Below are 22,628 nucleotides of genomic sequence, written 5' to 3' on the forward strand. Positions count from 1 at the left end.
ACCACTAAATTACTATGGTTACACACAAAAGGATTTTCTTTTACAGAACTTTTGTTGAATTGGGATTATCCTTCTACAAGCTGAGCAAATTGAATTTGTGTACCTTCCCACTTTGTAGGACATTTTTATCTCTACTCCTGGCATGAAAATAAAACATTAAGAAAAAATCTCAAGGACTACTGGATAATTTCCTGCTGGAAGCAGTCTATTTTAATTAAACAAGGCTCACAGCAGCTTGAAAATAATGAAAATTCACCTGGCCACATTGTTCTTATCAGATTTTAATTTTTACACCATAGTTAAAGTTAAGAAACCTCTCTGTCTGTGCACGTAATAGAAGAGACGGTTTCATGTGAGAAGACATGATAAGTCTGTGAGACACATAAGGCCATATCAGGCTGCTTCTGGTGTTCTGGGACTTTTCTGGCTGACATGAGATTTTCCGAAGTCCCTGAGGGTGGTGGTGCCAGCAGGTGAGGAACCCCAGGGGCGCAGACGCAGCCTGATACTGGCATCACGCCCTTCCCTTACTTTTGATATCTGATATTGGAGGAAAAAAGTAATTCTTTAGACTCAAGCACATGCCAGGGCACAGAGAGTGTTCTCAGGAAAGGATGCAGTTCCAGGGCAGCCTGACTGAAGACACAGGGCCAGCTCAGGCAGTGCCAGGGCCTGCAGGGTCTCCACCACCCACCAGGCTCCAGGGACAGGGTGAGCCCCTGTGCTCCCCTTTCCCTGTCCCTTCCCCAGTGTGCACTCCATGCTAGATCCAGTCTGTAGAGATAGGCATCGATTTTCAGTCAGAAGGGGTAGTACAGTCAGGCAATTAGCAGATCAGTGCTCATGTAATATGAAGTGAAACCAAAGGACAGCTTTCCTTCTGCCAGGGCACAGTGCTGGATGTGGCTACCCTTTCCCCCCCTTCATTTTGTCTCGTGGGGTAAGATATGAACACAAGGTGTAGGTGCAACCTAAATGCTCAAGGTTTTGTGCTCCTGCTAAAGGCCAGCAAGGGGACAGACATGTCTGCAGCCATTATAGGTGCAGCAGGTAGCAGAGGGACACAGGTAATACAGCTCATGGGCCAAAGGCAGCAAACTCTGTTTTATAGAAACTGGAAAAGGGCAGGTTTAGATTAGATACTTGGAAGAAATTGTTCACTGTGAGGGTGGTGAGGCACTGGAGCAGGTTGCCCAGACAAGTTGTGGCTGCCCTATTCCTGGAAGTGTTCAAGGCCAGGTTGGATGGGGCCCTGAGCCACCTGGTCTAGTAGAAGGTGTCCCTTCCCATGGCAGGAGGGTTCGAACAAGATGGTCTTTAAGGTCCCTTCCAACCCAAATCATTCCATGATTCTGTAGTATGGGTGAATCCCCATGGGTGTTTTAAGACAAAAAATTCAGTGAATACTTCCCAGTTTGAACTGTGCCTTTATGATTCAGCAAGGATACAGACATGCTGAATTTTATGATGAATATACTGTATTTAATCAAGGGAGACTTCAGTCACTTTCCTTTAAGATTTGACACATCAACTAAAATGCTTCCCGTTCTCTTGGTAAATTCAAATTTTGGCATATCCCAGATTCTACATACATAGAGCCAGCAATTAAATAATCAAATACGGTCTCAAGTGTCATCCAGTGAATGATCATTTTTGAAGATCAAGTTAAAAAAAAGAAACCAAGGAAAAACATAAAATTGCACATCCTACTAATCAATAAGACCTCTTTTCTTCATTAACGAGGTTTCAGGATAGAGTTTTCCTGCTGCTGGCCTTGGAAAGTCATTTACTGCACAGAATAGCATAATGCCAGCAATAGATTGTGGCAAAATGAAAATGTCAATACAGTAAATTGAAATGGCAAGCAAGCATCTGCATTCTAGGCAATGCCATGTAAAGTATCTGGTTGGTCTTTTTAAAATAGATTAATGCAAGAGACTTACTAACCTTCAGTTAATGGTCATATGTAGTATCTTAGTATTTCCTGATAAAGTTTGCAGTCTTAGCCCCTAAGCCAGAGTGAGATTAGAAATTGATTCAGTAGTCATCATTTTTAAAACAAATACAAAAAACCAAAAACCCAATCAGAAGAATTTTTTCTGAGAAAAAATATTATTTCTGCACCTCAAGTTAACACCCTCTGATAAGAAGACAAGACCAGGTTATTTATTACTTTATTTTATTTTACTTTATTTTTAAATTTTATTTTATTTTCAGTTTATTTTCTTTCACTTCTGATTTGTGTTTTTTTTGGTTTTGTTTGTGCAATTCAGTTAGTTTTACCTCTTCTCTGGTCCTTTTGTTTTCTGATTTTCCATCATCCCTTCATGTGGGCAGTGAAGGTTCAAAGAAGCAACAGGCAACTTACCTGGGATTCGTGTGCCAACAGCCACAGCAGCCTCCTCACCTACCACCATTATAACACCTACCACCCTGACCATTGCAGGATGCCAGCCTTGAAATTCCAGAAAGCGCCTCCTCAAAAAAGCCTTCGTAATGTTCCACCCTTCTTCTGCTGACATACTCTCTCCTCCTCCTCTTCTTCCTCCTCCTCCCTCCCTTCTTTCGCTCATACTTTTCCCATTTCTGGCTCTAAAACGTTTTCAGTTTTATGGATGCTACACTTTTTCATAGCCATGCCAAGGTTATTTCTGACATTTTACACCTTTTTCTTTCTGTAATAAAGCAGCCTTTGTAGACAGGAAAAGGCTTGAAAATTCTGAATTAATCAGGTCGTCTTCTATGTATGAGTAGACCATTGGATTGGAGAAGTGTATATAAAGCATGATTTTTGAATGCAAAGCATTGCTTACAAATCTTTGTCAGAAATTACCTACTACAAAAAGGCATTTCTAAAATCAGTGTATCTAGATATATTGATGTGCATTAGTCTGGGGATATGTGTTGAAAAATTTAATTTAACATGCTTTGCTTGAAGTAAGCTGTATACTATGGATGTACTTTTTGTACCTACATTATCTTTGTTAGCTTCCAGCAAGTGTTGTCATGAAATGCTGGCTGTACTTTTTCCTAGGGTCACCTCTGTGGTTTAATGTCTTTGTTACTGGAAATGCACAAACCAGTCCTGTGCATCATACACAGCCTCTACATACAATGTTTGATTCATTGATGAGTTACAGGCATGTGCTGCACTCTTCTGGGAAGACTGAGTGCTGTATGCCGAGTGTTTGATTTCTTACAGCAGCTCTGGTGTCTTCATCCTTCTCTCCTACCTCCATGAGTGCTTACAGCCTGAGTTCCCTGAACATGGGGACCTTACCTCGCAGCCTCTACTCCACCAGCCCACGTGGGACAATGATGAGGCGGAGGATGAAAAAGAAGGACTTCAAAAGCTCCTGTAGGTGGTAACAGCATTTGCTCAAAAATGTGCAATGAATTAATGGGTGGAGGAGGGGGAAGATACACAAAAAAGTTACACAGTACCTTAATTAATATGCATATATTCTAGGCAGAAGAGAGAGTTTCTGTTAGATGTAGGGAAACATAAGGGTAAAAATATGTGTCCAATGCTAAAATGAGATGAGTAGATGCTACATATATAAGCATATATATCTCATATATATATATGAGATAGGATAACTATCTCATCTGAAATATATAAAGGAATGTTTTCTTCAGACAGTTCTGGAAGAGTTTGCTATACCATTACTGAAGTGATTTTCAAATAACTTTTTCAACTCTTCCAGTTTCCATTAGGGAATAGAATTCATAGCTGAATAGTCAGAAACAGATTGCTGGTAAGCTCAACCAGCTATGCCATTAGGGAAGGCAGAGCTTGTTTACATCTACACCACAACCTGTACAGACATTTTGGTGAGGAAGAGCAGCAAGTTACAGCAAAGACTAAATAGCCTTGTTTGACCACTCTCTGGGATTCAAAGCATGGATTGCCTGTGAGTCAGTAATTTCCCAGTCCAGAGTAGATCTATTCAGGCTGTTCCACTTTGCATATTGCTAAGCATTCACTGGGCCGGAAAGAGTGTGGCCATGTCAGTGCATTTTTTCCCAGACTCCGTGTAAGTGCCACCTCTTACTGGCTTGTCCATCTTCATGTGACCCACAGCAGCTCAGTTCCTCCAGAGGAGGGAAGTGAGAACTGCTCTGTAAATCATTTGCTCTGGATAACAAGGTTCAGAAGTCCACTCTGGAAGAACTGAGCTGCTGCACATTACAGCACTGCCGCTGTGTTTTAAAGATTCCCCATGGTCATAGTAAAACCAGAGCAAACCAGCAGCTTCTAAGGGCAATCACTATGGAATTGTGAGAATACATTAGAGAGGAACTGAGGTTTTGCTTTCTTGCAGTTTTTGTTGCTTGCTTTTCTTATTTCTTTTGTAAAGCACATATTTTTGCATAACATTTGCTTGTAAGTGCATTTTTTATTTTTAATCCGATCAGCCATTTTTCACAGCTCATCTATGGACATGTTAGCTTCTAATGCATTCTTTTGGGTCACGGGGAGAAACTGTCTGTCATGCTATGGTATCAGTAGAGGTCCAGGTCTTACATGTTCTTATCTGTACGTGAGAAACAGTAGTAGTGTTACACTAGTATTAATTGATTTGAATAGTAAAATCAATGCAAAAAATAGTTCATCAATTGTGCTATGTTGTAGCTTGTTCAACAGAGGATGAAATCCTGAAAGCTAATCCTGTTATGGATCTTGGACACAGCTGTAACTTGCATTGTTAAATTTTTCAGATATTTTTCCTTCAAGGAATCCTTGACCATGTTATCCTGCAAAGACTCAAAACAAGGCCAGTGATGTGGCATTTAAGTGGGACAGTCACATAAACACTGTAGCCCACCTAAAAGATTCTTCAAGTCAGAAGGCCCTGGGGATGACAAGCTGCTATGAGTAAACAAATCTCTAGATAAGAGAAGTTAGGACGAGGCTCTGTTGTGTGGTAGTTCATTACACCTTCACATTGTGAGGTCTTGATAAAGAGCATTACGAAATATGTGGAACTGGCCCCACCACTTAGTGGTCAGTGCCTCCCTGCAACCAGTGACTACATCAACAACCCCGAACCAGAACTGGCTTTGGAGGAGTTGGCTGGCCAGACAGACTTGTTTGCTCTTTTTGTGAGTTTGCTTGTCAGCCTGTGCAGACTTCCTTTCTCTGTTAGTAGACTTATACCCATGCTTGTGACAGCAGTGACAGCCAATTTAAGGGACCCACACTACTCTGAATGTGCTACAAGGGACCAGGATAGAGAATATCCAGTCCTGTACCTTTCCACTATTCATCAACAAGACTTGGAAAACCTTGCCCCTCTCTCTTTGTGGGAGGCTCATGAGAACCAGGTAGATTGACTGCTGTGCTTTTCATGGAAAAGGTGTAACACACTCTTAATTTTAGTGGGATTTTTTTTTTCTTTAATCCAGTTGGATAATTTGAGGGTTTTATTAAGGTAAATTTTAATAAATCTTTTAAAATGACACTTGGGAATAAAAATATGTAGGTTGCTTTAAAGCTTACATTGCCATTTATTTAAGAATACTTGCATAACATAATGTGATTGTGGCATAATTCATGAAGTGTGATGGCACAAGGGGTTACAAGACTTTTATGGCCATGATTTAAGAATCATTGCATTAGTTATACAGATCTTTCTAAACACATGGCTGTAAAAATTGAGGGCATGCCCTGCTGCCACGTGCTTTTTTTACGCCACTTGTTTTCAGTTTTTATTCTTCCTCTGCTTGTTTGTTTGTTTGTTTACAAAGTTTGGGATTCATTGTGGAAACACTTGGATTATTATTTCATTAAGGCTAAATCCTGAAGTATTTTTTAATAGGTCCCTATTAGTAGTTGGAAGCGAGATATAATTTATACCAATTGACACTACTAGGGTTGCATATCTGGTAGAGATTGGAAAGGGTGTTAGACATGCATGGGTGCTCTTTTCTCAACAGCTAACAGGAGGAATTGTGAACATTTTTCAGTTTCTTACGGGTCAGAGTGGGAGACTGGAGGCATAATAATCCACATATGCACCTTGAAACACATCTTGCTGTGCGTCTTGTATAACTGCAGGCATAAAAGTAACGAGTACATAATTTTCAAATTCAAGATCATTATTTACATAACTGCAGAGCTTATAGCAAACCAGCTCCCAGGAATGTTGCTAAGAGTTAGATGAGAACTATACAAGTATGCTGGAATGTACCCATAGCAATAGCAACCAGTATTCACTGGAACTGCAAACACATCTATATCCCCTTTTAAAATCAACAGCACTGCTTCCTGGCCTGTAAAACTTCTAATCCATCAAGGAGCCAAAAAAATTTCAGTGTTTCTTGCTACAGTTACTCTTGAGTTGCAAACCCCAACATGCCCTAAGTCATGGGTTTGGGTACCTGTGACATTTTCTACAGTCTAGGAGATAGCGGTTGTTACATGATTAGGAAAGGATGTTTTCATATCTGGTTTTTTTGGGTTTTTTTTGTTCCTGTTTCTCTTTCATTTTCTTTGGGAGTGGAAGCAGTTCCTAATTGTCACACTGAAGTGTTGACATCATCAAAATGTTTACCAGAGTGAGTTTTAGATCCCACAGATAGCTACTTAATTTCCCAATGTGAATTAAAACTTTGACTGTCCTAAAAGTAAAATAAATTTTATGAGACATTTAAGTTCCTGGTAGGACATTATAAAAAGAGTAAGAAGGTTACAGTCAGCTAGACACCTGCTGCATGGAGGGAATAGAGACATAAGCGATGAGAAACAGAGATGAAGTTAACAAGTAATTGTTATATGACCTTTAGGAAAAGGAAAATGGAACTTTTCTGAGATTGGAAGCCCTAAATTTAGATGTTTCTAGAAGGTGTGTTAGGTATTACATTAATTTATTTGGTTTAGTTATATTTTAGCCTTTGCAGCAGTGAGGGCTGGAGAAATCTATTTCTCACATGCACTAAGTGCTAAAGCCGATGGAAGTTTCTAAGAACAGATTTTTAGTATTTGCATTTGTGTATAAGCATGTCTTATTGAGTGCAGATAAAGAAAACAGTAAGAAGGAAGCTACTGAGTATCTGAAATAATGCACAATTCTTACAAAGGAAACAAAACAAGATATGAGGAAGAATTCACAGTAATTTTGAAAAGATGGTTTCAGAGTGGAAAGGAGCTTTGCTGGGAGAAAACAGAAAGTTGTGAGGTTTTTGACAAGTAAAAATTTTGCAAAGAACTGTCATTGCCAACCCAAGCAGATTTATACTAACTGATACAGACCAAAAGTCTAATGCTTGCAGCCCCAAAGTGTGGGGAAATACTTATATAACCTCCGACATCTTTGTACAGTTCTGCTAATAATATCTATAATGTCAAAATTTTTTTTCCCACATCTAAGAGAAAAAAAAAAAATGCACAGGTAAACAATCCCTCAGATAAGCCATGAAATTTTATCTAATTCTTAGTGGCTGCTGCAGGCAGAAATGGGTTTTGAAGGAAATTAGAGATGGAGGGGTAATGACATAGGTTGATAACAGAAAACCATTCCAAATCCTTGGCACTGGAGGGATTATCATTACTGAACAGGAATTGAAAAACTCTGGCTTTTTGTGTATGACATAATGAAAGGCAATAGTTTGTCACTGGGGGAATTCAAACAGTGATGCAATATACATTTAGACAGAGATCAAGGAAGCAAAGGTGCAGTCTCCTCCTTTCATAGGTAATTGCACTGAATTTCAGTGTTGTTTTTGTCTTGATTTGTTCTGTACTGCAGCCTTTCAGAAAAAGTGTGAGTGAAGCAGGAAAACAGAAATAGCTGCCTGAGTTTCTCACAGAAGGGACCCCAGTGGCTTTGAGAGACCCCACAGAACTTTTTTTTCTCACAATCTCTTGAGATATACTGGTTGCTAAAACAGAGTGGTTTGTTCAACTTCCTTACACTGCCCAGTTAGCCTAACAAATTGCTGACTTACAGTAAACATGCACAAGAAGAAGGCATCCTTACTTCTTGCAAGCAAGCCTGGTCCATGTGCTTTGTTGCTAGCAATGCATTGCTGTGAGATGTTCAAAAGAGGAATCTGCCTGAATAACAGCTGGGCTTGTGCCTCGAATTCCTGTTAAAAGTTCTGCTCATCTATGCCTCAAACCTAATGCAAACAGAATTCAAGAATGTCCTGAGATTTTTGGAGTGGGGATATCAGACATGTTTATTTTACTCAGTACAAGAACTATCTCTTTGCATTTTAACATACAACCAGATGGTTTCTGTTATCTTATACGTCATAACTGTTTATACATAATTTATAAACTTTAGCCTAAGTTGACTTTAAAAGACATGTTTCATTGACTAGAATTATTGTACAGATCAATTTTCTCAAAAAGAATGGTATTTCTGCTGCATATGAATGTCTTTCTTCCTGGTCTGCTCTGTTTTATAGTGTCTTTAGCCTCTAGCACTGTTGGTTTGGCTGGGCAGGTCGTGCACACAGAAACCACAGAAGTAGTGCTGACAGCAGACCCCATAGTAGGGTTTGGGATACAGCTCCAGGGTAGCGTGTTTGCTACCGAGACCTTGTCTTCTCCACCTCTCATTTCCTATATTGAGGCTGACAGTCCGGCAGAAAGGTGAGGCACTTTAATTGACTGCTAAATACATGTGGGGAGCGTTCCTCGGGTACTTTGTGTTTGTTGCTTTCTTCCAGTTTGTGACGAATTGCAAGGCCATGCTCAGTGGAGTGGGGCAAGGAATACACTTTCTGTTTGCAGTGGTGTTTCATGCACTTGATCAGCTATGAAATGACAAGCACCAGGGTTCTTACCATACAGAGTCCTCCAGAAGGAGACTGGAAGCTATATTCATGCAAAGGGAAAAAAAAAACCCAATCAGAAACATTATTGAAGTCAAAATAGTGATAATTGAGCGTGCCGGGGGGAAAGTTATATCCAGCTCTGTTCAGTTTTGGTACAGAATCAAATCTTAGGGAATACCACAGTTTTGACTTACTAATTATTTAAATTGCATTTTTGTGCTTGTATATGTATTTAATCATGTCATGAGTATGATAGTAGTTGCACAGACAAGTACCAGCTGCTATTTCACCTGCAACCCAGGGTCAGAGGCACAGATGATGTCTGTAGGGGGGGGTGGAAGCAGGAAGACCCCTAGGTCCCAGCACCTAGGGAGCATGACCCGTACTGGGAGTGCTTGATAGTGTTGTGGTGCAAAGGGGCAGCAACTTCTGTGCCTAGGAGAGTGTTGAGCTGCTATGCTACAACTACCCTTTAGGGTTAGGTTGAATGTGTTTAATCAGATGGCTTGTATCAGAAACTGTGTGGCCAGCAGGACCAGGGAAGTGATTGTGTCCCAGTGCTTGGCATCAGTGAGGCTGCACCTCAAGTCCTGTGTTCAGTTCTGGGCCCCTCATTATATGAAAGACATTAGAGGCTGGAGTGTGTCCAGAGAAAGGCAATGGAGCTGGTGAAGGGTCTGGAGCACAAGCCTAACAAGGAGCACCTGAGGGAGCCAGGGACGTGTAATCTGGAGAAAAGGAGGCTCAGGGAGAACCTTACAGCTCCTCACAGCTGTCTGAAAGGAGGATGTAGCCAGGGGATTGGTCTCCCAGATAAAACGCAACGGGACTAGAGGAAATTGCCTCAGTTTTCCTGGGGAGGTTTAGATTGGATATTAGGAAACATTTCTTCACTGAAAAAGGTTGTCAAGCACTGGAACAGATTGCCCAGGGAAGTAGTTCAGACATAATCCCTGGAGGTATTTAAAAGACATGTAAATATGGCAATTCCACACAGAAAAGGTGGACTTGGCAGTGCTGGGTTGTCTCGGTTTTGAAAGACAGGTGTCTGCTAAGGAAGGCAGAGGCCCCCCTTGAAGTGGCAGATATAACCCCTTTTCCCTCCAAGTTATTATATTTTGAAATCAAGAGCCTTTAGGCGAAGATGTGGGAAATAGGAATAACAGTTCTTTACTCTATATATATATGTATATAACCAGTCAAACAAAACAACAACAACTATGGCAGTAACAGCAGTCACAAACCCAGTGCCAGCCTTCTCGGCTGTCAGGCTATTTCCCCTCGGGTGCAGTTCCGCTCGCAGCCGGCAGGGGCGCTGGCGGCTCCCGGTGAGCAGGGCAGGTGCGATGGTTCCCCCGCGGCTGCAGGGGGCGCTCCGGAGCGAGCTCGGGAAACACGCGGCTCTGGTGCCCTGGGATCCCGGGAAGGATGGAACAAAGGCTTCACAAACCCCTGGGGCAGCTGATCCCGGGCTCTCAGGAACAGCAGGCTGAGACAGCAGGCTGAAACAGCAGGCTAGAACGGCGGCTGGAACGGCAGGGACGGACGCAAATCCCGGGTGGCAGGCGAGATGTATCCAGATGGGAGAACCCCACGGAGGCCCAGGCAGGCAGGGCGAGCAGGGCTACAGCGTAGCGAAAGCTCGAAGCAGCAGCGGGGCAGGGCAGCCACAGCCCGGTCTCCAGCAGGGCAGGGAAAGCGGCTTTTGGGGTCCCGGCGTTGCTTCCAGCAGGAAGAAAGAACGGCCAAAAAAGAAAGAAGCAGCAGCTCCTTTCTCTGCAGCTTCTCTCTCTGGACGCTCAGAGCGAACTGACCCCACACCCAGGTGTAGACAAAGGAGTAGCCAGGCCCGCCCCACTCCCCTTTTTGTCTTTCTTAAGTACAGCTATTTGTCCCCTAGCAACATGCATATGGGAGAAAATTCCTTTAACAGGAAAAAAAAACTAAGACTAAACTAAAACCCCAACATGGGTTTATTGGTAGGGCTCAGTGATCTTAAAGGATTTTCCCAACCTAAATGATTCTGTGATTCTACGATATTGCTGGTTCTGGTAGCATGCACATCTGATGATTGTTTTGTATCATTTTGTACCAAGGTGTGGAGTGCTGCAAATAGGAGACAGAATAGTGTCAATAAATGGTATCCCAACAGAAGACAGCACATTTGATGAGGCCAATCAACTGCTCAGAGACTCCTCTATCACCAACAAGGTCACTTTGGAAATAGAATTTGATGTTGCAGGTATGAATGTCCTGTTATTCTGTCTTGCAAGAAAAATGAAGGAATAAATCCCAAGTACATTGCAAGTGTGAGGCATCTGAGGTAGAGGCTTTCTTCTCACATCTACACCATTCCGTTTTCAAGTGACTTATTTGAAACGTGGTTTTTTACAGCTTTCTCATTTCGCACAGCCCTGCAGAGTACTTCAGAAAGCAAACAGAAATGAAAGGTCCTGTAGTAAGATCTGGTGACTGTCTCTCCTCTGAGTTATTTCCAGACATTTTTCTGCCCTGAGATGGAGATGTTCTGCTAAGCAGAGATAAATCTTCTACAGGCCAAATAATGAAATGCTTTGCAAGACAGAAAAGTATTAAAAAGGGTGGATAAGCAAAAAACTCTGAGGTGTTTCACTTACAGTATCTCTAAATAAAATAATAGAAACTGAATTAATAAAGGCCAGAAGAATCATTGTTAATTTTGCTGATGAGTATTATTACTAATGGCATTCCTTTATTCTGCAATGTGTTTAAGCATACAGGATATACCCATGAAGTCACAAACGGCTTATATCGAACAAGTACACATTACATGTGTGCACTTCCCCACTGGATTCCTTTTCTTCCCACTAGATGTTAAAACCATGGCAGTTACCTTAGTGGACAGTTAAAAATAAGTGTTAGTCCTGCAGCAACACAGGTTGGAAATCTTTACGACTCAATTTCCTGTCCTTCTAATTAAAAGCTGTCTGCCAGCAGTAAAATTTTCACGTGTGCTCACAGAACTTGGATACGAGCTAAAAACCTGCAGTGTCAGCTGCCTGCTGGCCCATGCAATCTCCACAAATTCAGTTAAACCTTCAGAAAAACTGAGTTACTGTGAAATTACCAGTAGAGTTATAAATCGTACTTCGTGGGTCCTACCTCCTTCGTTTAGCATCCATGTTTCATCACTGCCTTGTGACTCTGATGTGATTTCATCAGCTTACATATGTAGTTCCATGCTCGTGGAATTGCTGTGCCTTAAAAATTATCTAACGTTTAAAATATTTTTTTATAGAATCAGTTATACCAAGCAGTGGAACATTTCATGTGAAACTACCAAAGAAGCATAATGTGGAACTTGGCATCACCATAAGTTGTAAGTAAAAGTGCTTATTTTTCAGACCACGTTTATGGGATAATCTGCAGAAAGTAGATCTTGTAGCTACAGAGTCACGTTTCTTTTGGTATAAACTTCTTTTTCCTTTTTCTAGCTTCTTTTACTGCTTTTTCTCTTTTGAAATACCATTCTGTAACATATTTATACTCCCCTTCAAGTAGTTAACAAAGCCAGAAGTTTGCCAAATCTAATGTTTGACTTACTCCTTCATGCACAGTACATATTTAACTCCTATTAAAATTATTTATTTAAAAAAAAAAAAAGTCAGCAGAATTAGGTCCATGCAAAAGTATTTCCATAGCTTAAAGCAGAGCCTGTCATGGTCTCTCACAGGCTCTTGAACAGAACCCCACTGAACACAGGGGTCTCACGGCCATGAGGATCCACATATGTAGGGTTATTTTCTGCTTCAGAACCCAGGGACTGAAGATACATAGTCAGTCTCTAGAACTAGTGGGCAGTCCTGAATGTGTGGGTCACAGCAAAATCCCCTTTCATTAGGGATTCCAGGGATTGCTAAAGAACGTCACAAGGGTCTGCATCAGTCTGTTTCTCAATAAGTATTTGTTGCTGTGGTTTGAAATTAAAATGTTTCTATACTTATTTTGTGAGGAGACAGTAAAACAATGTGTTAGAACTGGATTTTGACCAGGTAAACTCAAGCATACTGAGCTCAGCCCTTGACAGAAGGAAAAACAATCCATATCAAAGTTAATGGGCTTGACACTGCAGAATCTGGTGTCATAGCAATTAACATTCACTTATGGCTGTGGCCTTTCTTAGGCTATTAGTCTTTCTTTGGAGTTATTCATGTGCCTTGGGGGAAGATTGTGCTTTGACCTGTATTCTTGAAGCTTTTACCAGCACAATGGAATATGGTTAATCAAAAGTACAGCAGGGAACTCAGTGCTAAGGATTACACCTGAGGAACAAATGAGGGACACTGCAGGCCTGTTTGCTTGTGTTGCAAATGAATGAGTAACTGTTAGACTCTGTGAGATGTGATGTGATGCTTGAAGCAAAATCATAGGTCTACATGTATTTGTGCAAATGAAAATATTGAGAAATGAGAAAACCTGGAGTGAGGCTGTTCTGTTTAAATGTTATTCTTAGGACTGGTAATGATTTACAAGGTTATCGAAAAAATAGGGTCTTCCTAGTAATTTGATTTGTGTTGTTTTTTGGAATGCAGACATCCACTTTTTTTCATCTGTAGGAATAAACTTTTAATGGAAAGCTAATGGTCTTGGAATTTAGTATTTAGCACTCCTCTTCCAAATTTTGCATGCCTTACTGATTTGGAATTTAATTCCAAAAATCAGTGCTTTATAAAATGAGTGCTTTATATAATCAGAGTAACATGTGGTTAGTCTTAGCTCTGCTCTTCTGAATATACTGGAGTATCTTAAATATTTAAATTAAATTATCTGTTATATATAATAATCATTAATAGTATTTAATACATATGAAATTTATGTAGGATTAATTATTTACATGGTTTTAAAGGGTTTATATTAATAACTGAAAGTTTGTAAATTTGCTTGGTAAAAGTCTTGAATTGCTGCATTTTGTGCTTGCTTTTCAGTGTTTTGTTCTGTTTTACCTAATTAACTCCTAAATAAGGCAGTATGATTTGAAGACTATAAGCATTTTATATTCATTTTGTCAAATTTCTGTCAAGGCCCTTTAGCACATTAGCATGCCATTTGTTACTGATATTTTCAGAAGGCTCTATGATTTCTTTTAAGAAACAAATACTAAGGTAAATTTGGCAGAGTTGGTATATCTTGAATGGGGGGGGTGGAGGTGATCAGGTTTGTTCGCATGTGGAGCTTGATCTCGTAAAAATGCTAGAGATCTGTTTCATCCTCTTCCTTCTCAAGTTAGTGGAGTTAATGGTGAATGAGAAAGTCCTATTAAAACATTACAGAGAAACACCTTTCTTACTTTCCATATCCCCCATTTAGTTTGGGATTTGTATGATAAAGTCAGGAAATTACCTAACCTGACAGACAAGACAGACATTTTTTGTCAGACGGGAGATGTAACCTCACCTGGCACATGAACATATATCTGTTTTTAAGTCCAGCAGTTCTAGGTCAGCTAGAGTCAGGCATTCTAGAAGAGGAATTTATTTATCTTTCTTTGAATTGTTTTCCTTGGTAATGAACACCAAGTGGGCTTGCATGGGGTTACAACCAGGAGCTTTATTGAAGGCAAGTCTGAGGTGACACACAGCACTAAAGACAACTAAGCTAATTCATGGTCTTTGAAAAACAAGACTTGTAATAGGAGAAGAGACGTTACTTAGTTTCAGATTTATTAATGCAAGAGAAAAGTAACAGAAAAAAAATTAAAATCCCCTTAGATAGCAAAACCCCTTAAAAGCAGGACAGAAGAAAGTTTTGTGAGCATCATTGTTAATGTTAATCCAGGGCTCTGAGTTTTGGATAGGTCATGTCAGTTACCTCCCAGTATACTGCTCTTGCCCATTGCTGCATTCATACACACACTGGAGTCATATCATTCTTCCCTTATCTCTGCAATATCTGCCTCATTTTCCCAATGACAGAGACGTGCACTCAACAAAGACCTTATTTCATATTTTGCAAATACACGTGACTATATATTTAATGCTTCAGATATTACTAGTTTCACACCCACTTACATGATTAGAGCAAATAGAAGGTCTCAGTTCTTAAAATTACATCATCCAAATAAAGCACAGGAGTGTTCCTGTGCATGTGATTATGCTTTTATAACAGAATCATTCCTTAGAAGAGGGATGACTCTCAAGTCAGGCTAGTAGTGCTCAAAGCTGTTTCAATTTATTTGCCAGTGACATCAACTTCAGACCGTGTAATGAATATAGATTTTTTGTTTTTTTAAGACAAAAACCTTTTTTAAAGGTTTTTGAGGCAACTGGCTACTTTATCACAGACTAATTATTTTTTTTCTTATACTCATCAAATGATGTCCAATAAAATGACTTACTAGTGGATTCTGGTAATTGTAGTTAACAGCTTTTTTTTTTTCCTTTCCTTTTCTTTTTTTCTTTCTTATGTAAGATTCTGATATCCTTACTGGTAATGAACTGCAGCACCTTGCTTCCTAAATAATCCCTCTGAAGCTAATGGGACTACTCAAGGAATAAGAAGCTGTAAAGCTGGTAAGAATATCAGAATCTCACCCAAACTGTCAGTTTCTCTGAGTCACTTTGACTAGCAGCTATACTGTAGTCTGCTTTATTGTTTTTGTATTTCATCAGAAACAAGCTTTGTAAATATCTACAGATATTTATCATTGGCTATGAGAATTTATTTTCTAAAGCATGCTTCTGTATATTTTGGGATTTCACCTGGCAAGCTCTACAAGTAATTCTTTTCAAGACAGAAAAATATCAACAGATTTCTCAGCTGCTCCACATGAACAAATACTTAAGGAACAAAAGAGCTGCATCAGTGTAATTTTAAAAAGCTCTTCCATGTATTTAATAATCATACTATTCTTAAAAATATCTAGTAGCTGTAAACCAACATTGTGGGTAAATGGACTGACTTTGTGTAAAAAGTGTTTTTCCATCACATGAGCATTTTCCTTTGCTTGTTCAGTTTGTTCAGAGCTTGATCAAACGCCAGAGTTTGAAGCCAGGCTGAGAGTAGTGAGTTTTGTCTGGGTGGTAGGGGAAATGTCCACCTCAAAATCTGTTGAAGTCAGTGTGTGGGAGGTTTTTTTTGAGTTAGCAGTGAAATAAGAAAGGAGCATTGTTTGAGGAGTTTTTTAAACGTAATTGAACAGATGATACACAAAACTGACAAAACTTAATTGAACTTGCTTTCAAGTGTCCAGGGAAGTGCAGTAGAAGTAGAGTAGAGACCTGGGATGGAGACCTAGGATCACAGAGTAATTTAAAGAGAGAGAGCAAACGCTTAAGAGCAGCTGTTTAGCTGCAACACTGAATTTAGTACCTGTACAACTTTGTGCAGTCTTCAGTCCACTTGTAGTTATTTGTACAGACTCTGAGGTCTCTACAAAAGCTGAACATTAGATAGACTAGAACAGCTGGAACAGGGAGGAGAAAAGTTGAGATCTTCACTGGACAAGCAGAATGGGACAAGGAGAGAAAACGAGTGGAAAGCTGTAACAGGGAGACAGCAGATGAGGGGAGAGACCGAGCTGTGATCAGGATTAGGGGCAGCTGGGACTTGAGCAAGAAGGCTGGACATGGGTGAGTGGTAAGGTGCTTTGTTTTTAACTGCCTCTTAAAACCAGAAATAATTCTGAAATGGAGACTTGAAGCTGTAGAGTGTCACTTCAAGCTTGCATTAATTGATGAGGATATATTAACTGGTCAAATACTGCTTTCCCACTGGAACTCTTGTTTCTCTGCTCTCTGGGGAGAGATGAAACAGTGGTGTGTAACAAAGGGGATGGAGGTTGCATAATGAATGAAATGGAGGATTGCAGAAAGACAAAGGAGGCGTTCTCATGGTCAAGGTGGTTTAATGCTACCCTGGGGAAATTAGAGTGGTTTTTCTTTTCTCTGCAAAAGACTTACGCTGAGACAAGTCCTTATGGGAGTGGGGAGTGAAGATCTTCCACAGGTGGCTGCTTGATTTTATGCAGAAACATTGAGATCGTGGAGTTGCACTCACAGAAATGCTGCTCATCTGCAGCTGTTGCTGAAAATGCCAGTAGTTGTGTTTCAGACAGAGAAGCTGTTATATTCTACAAACTATTGTGAGATATAAAGACATGGATATCTCAAATTGCCCACTGAAAACTGTCATACTTTGAACTAAATGTTCCTATGTTTTCTTTCCTTATCTATAAAATCAGGATAATAGTATTCAAGCTTCTTGCTGGAGACAGCATCTGTTCACCAGCATTTGGGACGCCATTTTAGGCTATGGTGATGTGCAAAAAGGTACAAAAGTTCAGGAGGAAACAAATTATTTTATCTCTGCAACACAACTTGAATAATTTGTAGGAAGTATGTCATGAGCATTGAACAATAACAAAATGAAGTGTGGTGTATCTGCTTCTCAGCGTGGGGAGATTCATTTCACACAGAGCTGTGTTTGTTGCCTACAAAAAGGCTTTCATTCTCCAGAGCAAATAATAGCCTGGGAGAACTCACAAAATACTGGTGGTTTACACTTTAGTCAGCTTGAAACTGTGATAACTTTGTGTGCATGTCAATACTCTTTGCATCCTCATGTACTTTGTGGCTCTGCATTTTGAGCTGTGCTCTTTCCCTCAGTTTGCTCTTCCTCTCTTCTTTTTGCAATAATAATGGACTGTTTTCCTAAGTTCTGGTAATTTTTATAAGGCAGTTTAATAAAAAGTATTTTAAGATTCAGACCCTAGTCTGCAGACAATGTACAGTGGGTAGCATATAACCTCAGAGTAAGGCAACCAAGAGGGTAAAAACATGGAATTAAAAAAAAAATAATCACCAAAGTGATACTCTAAAATTTTAACAAGATACTAATTGGTGAAACAAATTCAGAGGATTCAGGTAATTTATAGAATTGTCATATATTTGACCCACGACATGAAAGAATGAGAAACAAACTACGAAAATTACGTATCTTGCAAAAAGTTAATGACTGTTCTCTAAATTGCAACATAATCATTTCCCGAAAACATGCTGTTTTAGACAAATTTCTAAAAATTCTCGAAAGTCTGTCTTCTGGACTTTCAAGACATTGCATTTGAAATATGGCTATTTAGCAGTTCTTGAATAGTTCCTTTGGACATTCAAAGGCTGTCTCAGCCAGGGCAGCTAAGGTTAACAAGACCTGTTAGCATATTGTGTTGGAAATGTCATTATTAATTTGCCATGTGGTTGCTGTAGGTGAAGATCTGTCATTTTGCGTCAAAGAAAAGATTCATGAGCTGCAAAAATAACTGACATCAGGATTTTGTAGGTGATCCTCCAGTATGGGCAGTTTTTTGGGTGATTGTCAGTTCAGGTGTGGGAGCCGAATGGAAAAGTACCTTCTATGAAAGAATGCTGAGGGCTCAGTACACAGAGCAGAAATTATGTGGGACAGTTGAAGAACCCTAAATGTGCCAAACTGATCAGTGCTTTCAGGAGAGCTGAGAGCCTTATACCACACGGCAATGTTTTAATATCAGCACACTCTTTGTTAACAGTCCCAAAAGTCCGTCTGTGTTCACCACATGGAGCACCTCCTGGATGGAGCAGCTGTAGGTGATATTCTTCCCAAAGGTAGACAGCATGTGCCACACAATTGTCTAAAAATGTGTCTTCATCACCCTCAAGTTCTAAGCCCACTGCTTGCCATATCAGATCTTCAGTGCAGTCTTCTGTCAGCAAATGGGTGAACCCTCCAAAACAATGCATTCAGTGAAGCCACTTCAAGAAACAGACCTCTGGAAGTAGTCAGTGATTATTGTTGTCTTCCTCCAGGGTATTTAACTGCTTCTAGGCAACTAACGGTAAAGCAAAATTGCTGAGCGAATTTCCTGGCAAAGGGAAACTTGTCAAATACTTTCGCTCAAGTTGGTAAAGAATTGCAGTGCCTGGTGTTGAAGAGCAGAGCAAAATTTTATCCATGAGGGACAGCTAGAAAAATTGACCATTAATGTCAGATACTTCCAAAAAGAGATAAGTGTGTAAGGAGAGGACTGGTGGGAGTTTTACTAAAATGACTGGAATGGCAGTGCTTCTAGTCGGTATCCCCAGTACAAAGTTGGGAAAAGTCCACAGTGCTTAAGGCTCAGCAGCAGTACAGGGGGGGCAAGGTTACTGATCAAGAGAGGCACAGGTTGCTTAAGAGGAAGCAGTGAGTTGCAGTGAAGCAAACAGCAGTGTGATGTGAGCTGCACCTGTGCAAACATGGTAGCTGTGTATCAGCCCAGTGGGGGGTGTAGCCACTGTCCACAGCATCTCATTTATTGGGAGTTGATTCCTCCTTCTCACCCAGGAAGCATTACTGTCATACCTCTACCTTAAGCACTGGACAGGACAGAAGTGGATGGAAAGAACATGGACTAGCCCACCCTAGATATTTTGCCAGAGCAGCTCTGTCAGTGAGGGATATAGTAAAACAGGATTTATTCTGGCAAAAGATCACCATTAGTAGTTGCACTGAAAGATTCTAATGACAGAAAGTCTTCCTTAGGTATTATAGCTACACAGCATTTTATGATAGATCACTGGAGCTGTACTGTGATATCCTCAGATGGCTCAGTCCTGGTCTAACCCAGAATTCAGACATATCAGGCTAAATTCACTTTGTACCAGTCACCGCAATTCTGAAATTTTCTAATTTTTGAGCAGTATCAGTCTTGCTAATGTGCTGCTGGTGTTTGTTTTTACCTAAAGTTCAGATAATTTAGGCGTAGGGGAGGAATATGATCTAAGTAAGTAATGTGTTTGAAGTATTGATTTATGGTCAAAATTAGTCCATCTGCATATCTAGAAACAAAAGAAAAGCCTGTATATGTTCTTTATTACAGCTCCGTCAAGTAGAAAACTGGGGGACCCTCTGGTTATTTCTGATATCAAGAAAGGAAGTGTTGCTCACAGGTAAGACATTAGAGCTCCCAGTAAAAAGCTGTTTATATATGTAACCAGCCACATTCAAGTTAAACAGAGAGAGCTTGTAAGACACTGTGCGCTTTTTTTTTTTTGTAATAAAAGCTTTTGTAAAAAAGTATAGAAAATAGAAGGCATATTAAGAAATAATTGTCTTAAAAATCCATCTTGTTTCTATAATCATGTTTATACCTTTTAAGATACCTTTCTTTTAAAGTTAGGGTTTCATGTAAGCTTGTTTGCTTGTTCACAGAACGGGGACACTCGAACTGGGTGATAAGTTGCTGGCAATAGATAATATTCGACTTGACAATTGCTCAATGGAGGATGCTGTCCAGATCCTTCAGCACTGTGAGGACCTTGTAAAGTTAAAGATCCGCAAGGATGAAGATAATTCCGGTATTAGCAATGACTATTGCAGATTCATGTGTATTTTCAGGATTTCTAGAACATAGGGGATTTCTTTTACATTTAAATTTTAGTGAAATGTTTTTTCTAAACACGTCTGGTTTATGCTAATGATAATCAGAAAATGTCACCCAAAAAGAATTTTAATGGTATATAAAGCTTTGAATTTTCTTGCTGGCTATATTGCTTGCAGGAGCTGCAATGCAAAATTAGTTCTTCAGTTCTCTGAAAAGACAGTTTGCCCTCAGGTGCAGCCATATAAAGTTGATCTGTTTCTTATCAGAGTATTGGGATTTTCTCTGCTTTTAAGATTGGAATCATGGTTAGCAAAGCACGGATCCCTAGGCCTCAGTTCTCCAGAAAAATGGTGTAGTGCATGCTTTGTCCATAAACTTTAAAATTTGACTTGAGTACAACTGTTCACATGCTTAAACATACTGTGCTGGATGTCTGGTGGAGGAGCCATGTCTGATCAGCCCAGTGAATAATGGACCTGCTATAATTTTGTACACCTACACCCATTAATCGTTTTGTGTCTTCCCCATTATGGATTCCATAAGAGCAGAATTTCTACCTGGAGATAATAAAGTGAGTTCTGTTATGCATTGTAGTGGCAAAGGAAGTAAGACGGTTATTACTGCTGGTGTTTATATTACAGCGTTACACAAAAGCACAAACTGAAGATGTACTTCTTTTCAGCTCTATACAGTCTCACAGCAAAAAGGCACAGCCTGCCACACTTCATTATTTGAAATTAAGTGCAACTGTTGAAGTGGTGTTTAGAATTGCACTAGAAGGCTCTTTTCCTTTTTCCTCCTCCCTCCTAATTGCTTTTGAAAGCAAACAAAGTATCTTCTCAGTATTATAGTACAAAGCAAAGACAGCTGCATTTACTACCTTGTGCAAATTGTTGCTGTAATTGAAATGTGGATTTCAGTCTCCACCCATGGAAAGTAAGATCTTTGCTCTCTTAGGTATTGCACACCATGGTACTGGTACAGATTTTAGTCTCAGTGGGATTCCTATACCACAGTTTTCTTTTACACACTCACTTTGCTTATTTTATAGTTACATCATATATCTATATCAAGATTCTCACACAACTACAGTGTTTTATCCAGACATGATTTGTGTAATTGAACAGATTCAAATGTACCTAGACAGCTACTCAGAAACCTACAGAAAAAAAATTCTTTATACAAATTGTTCTTGTAACAGCTGACTAAGTGTCAAAGCGTAAATGGAAGTATTTATAGGAGATTTCAGGTACTTTGAAATTTAAAATGAGTAAGTGTCTCCTGAAATGTTAAAGAAAAAATATTTAGGAAACGGTGGCATAACAGTACCAAAGGTGTAACAAAAAGTATATCTCAGTTAAAATAATTTTTTGTGTATTTGCCATTAATTTAGTTATGAAAGGGTTTTTTTCTCACAAAGGAAAAAATGTGCTGCTGAAACTCAACAGAGGAGAATAATAAATTCCCTGAGAAAATAAAAGCCTGATGCTAATTGACAAGTAGGAATGGAGAACTCCCAAAATATTTTGTAAATCACAGAATAAGATTAAGATTTAAACTTTTTTTTATTTTTCATTGCATGCTTTTTTGAGGAAGGTCAGGCAAGGAGTATGGGTCTCAGAGCTGTGTTCCTCTGAGCCACCATGCAGCTGAGGCCACAGCAGGATGATGTATGTCAGGTGCTTCCCAGACCCTGCTGCTCTTTGCCCTTTTTGTATTGGTCAGATGTTACTCTGACGAGCAAGAGGTCAGTGGGCAGAGCAGAGGCACTGCAGCACGGAGGATCTACTTTCATTAAATGTGGTTTCCAAGAATTACCCACAATTGCATCACAAGAAAAGAAAGATGGAAAATCTCAAAAATGAGATGCATAACCATTATACTTCAGTTAGATCTTCTCCCCAGACGGAGGTATGTTTCCAGCAGTTTTTCTCTTGCCTTTTCTTCTTGCCAGCTTCGCAAACTGAGGGCAATTTTAAATCCTGACTAACCTAATGGCTACCTCCCGTTCTTGAATATCAGCATTCTTTGCTTTCATGGCAGAACTGGCCTTCCTGGTGAATTCAGGCCACATGCATGCCCTGGTCTTGGATAGGTCGTGTTGCTGCTGCCTGGGAAGCACTAAAAAAAGAGAACAGCATAACATTCTACCATTACTGTTCTGACCTACAGCTAACCAGGGAATAGACATAATGGATCAGTCTTCTTTCCAGTTATTCACTGAGATCTATAGACTTCCAACTCTTATGTGGCAGGGCTGCTGATGATTATAGCTTCTTATTCACTTTGTGTTTATAGCAGAGAAATGTCAGTATTGTGTCAACTCTTAGCAAGTGCTGGGTATTGCATTTTCAATTAGCTTGGTGGGTTACTTTCCATCCTTCAGTTGAAGTCTTGTACCATCTGTGCCACAGCTGCATAAACAGTACCAGCATTAGATCCCAGGGGATTTGTGGTTGTTCCATAA

At 39.9% G+C, this 22,628-nt stretch overlaps 1 protein-coding gene across 3 annotated transcripts in view; it reads left to right on the forward strand.

Moving 5' to 3' along the window:
* The first annotated feature begins 2,257 nt into the window (after positions 1–2,257).
* GRIP1 (glutamate receptor interacting protein 1) overlaps positions 2,258–22,628 on the forward strand; it is a 44,548-nt gene continuing 24,177 nt past the window's right edge. For 2 of the 3 annotated variants that reach the window (XM_042017833.1, XM_042017835.1), the window contains exons 1-6: positions 2,258–3,358; positions 8,416–8,602; positions 10,884–11,029; positions 12,065–12,145; positions 19,658–19,727; positions 19,990–20,135. In XM_042017833.1, the coding sequence (XP_041873767.1) occupies positions 3,238–3,358; positions 8,416–8,602; positions 10,884–11,029; positions 12,065–12,145; positions 19,658–19,727; positions 19,990–20,135 (751 nt within the window). In that variant the 5' untranslated portion in view covers positions 2,258–3,237. The remainder of the gene's footprint in view (positions 3,359–8,415; positions 8,603–10,883; positions 11,030–12,064; positions 12,146–19,657; positions 19,728–19,989; positions 20,136–22,628) is intronic. The other variant, XM_042017834.1, reaches the window with a different exon arrangement.

Source organism: Corvus kubaryi, unplaced genomic scaffold (assembly GCF_017639235.1).
Source record: "Corvus kubaryi isolate FWS band 111438036 unplaced genomic scaffold, C.kubaryi_AGA036_p1.0 137, whole genome shotgun sequence".
NCBI lineage: Eukaryota > Metazoa > Chordata > Aves > Passeriformes > Corvidae > Corvus > Corvus kubaryi.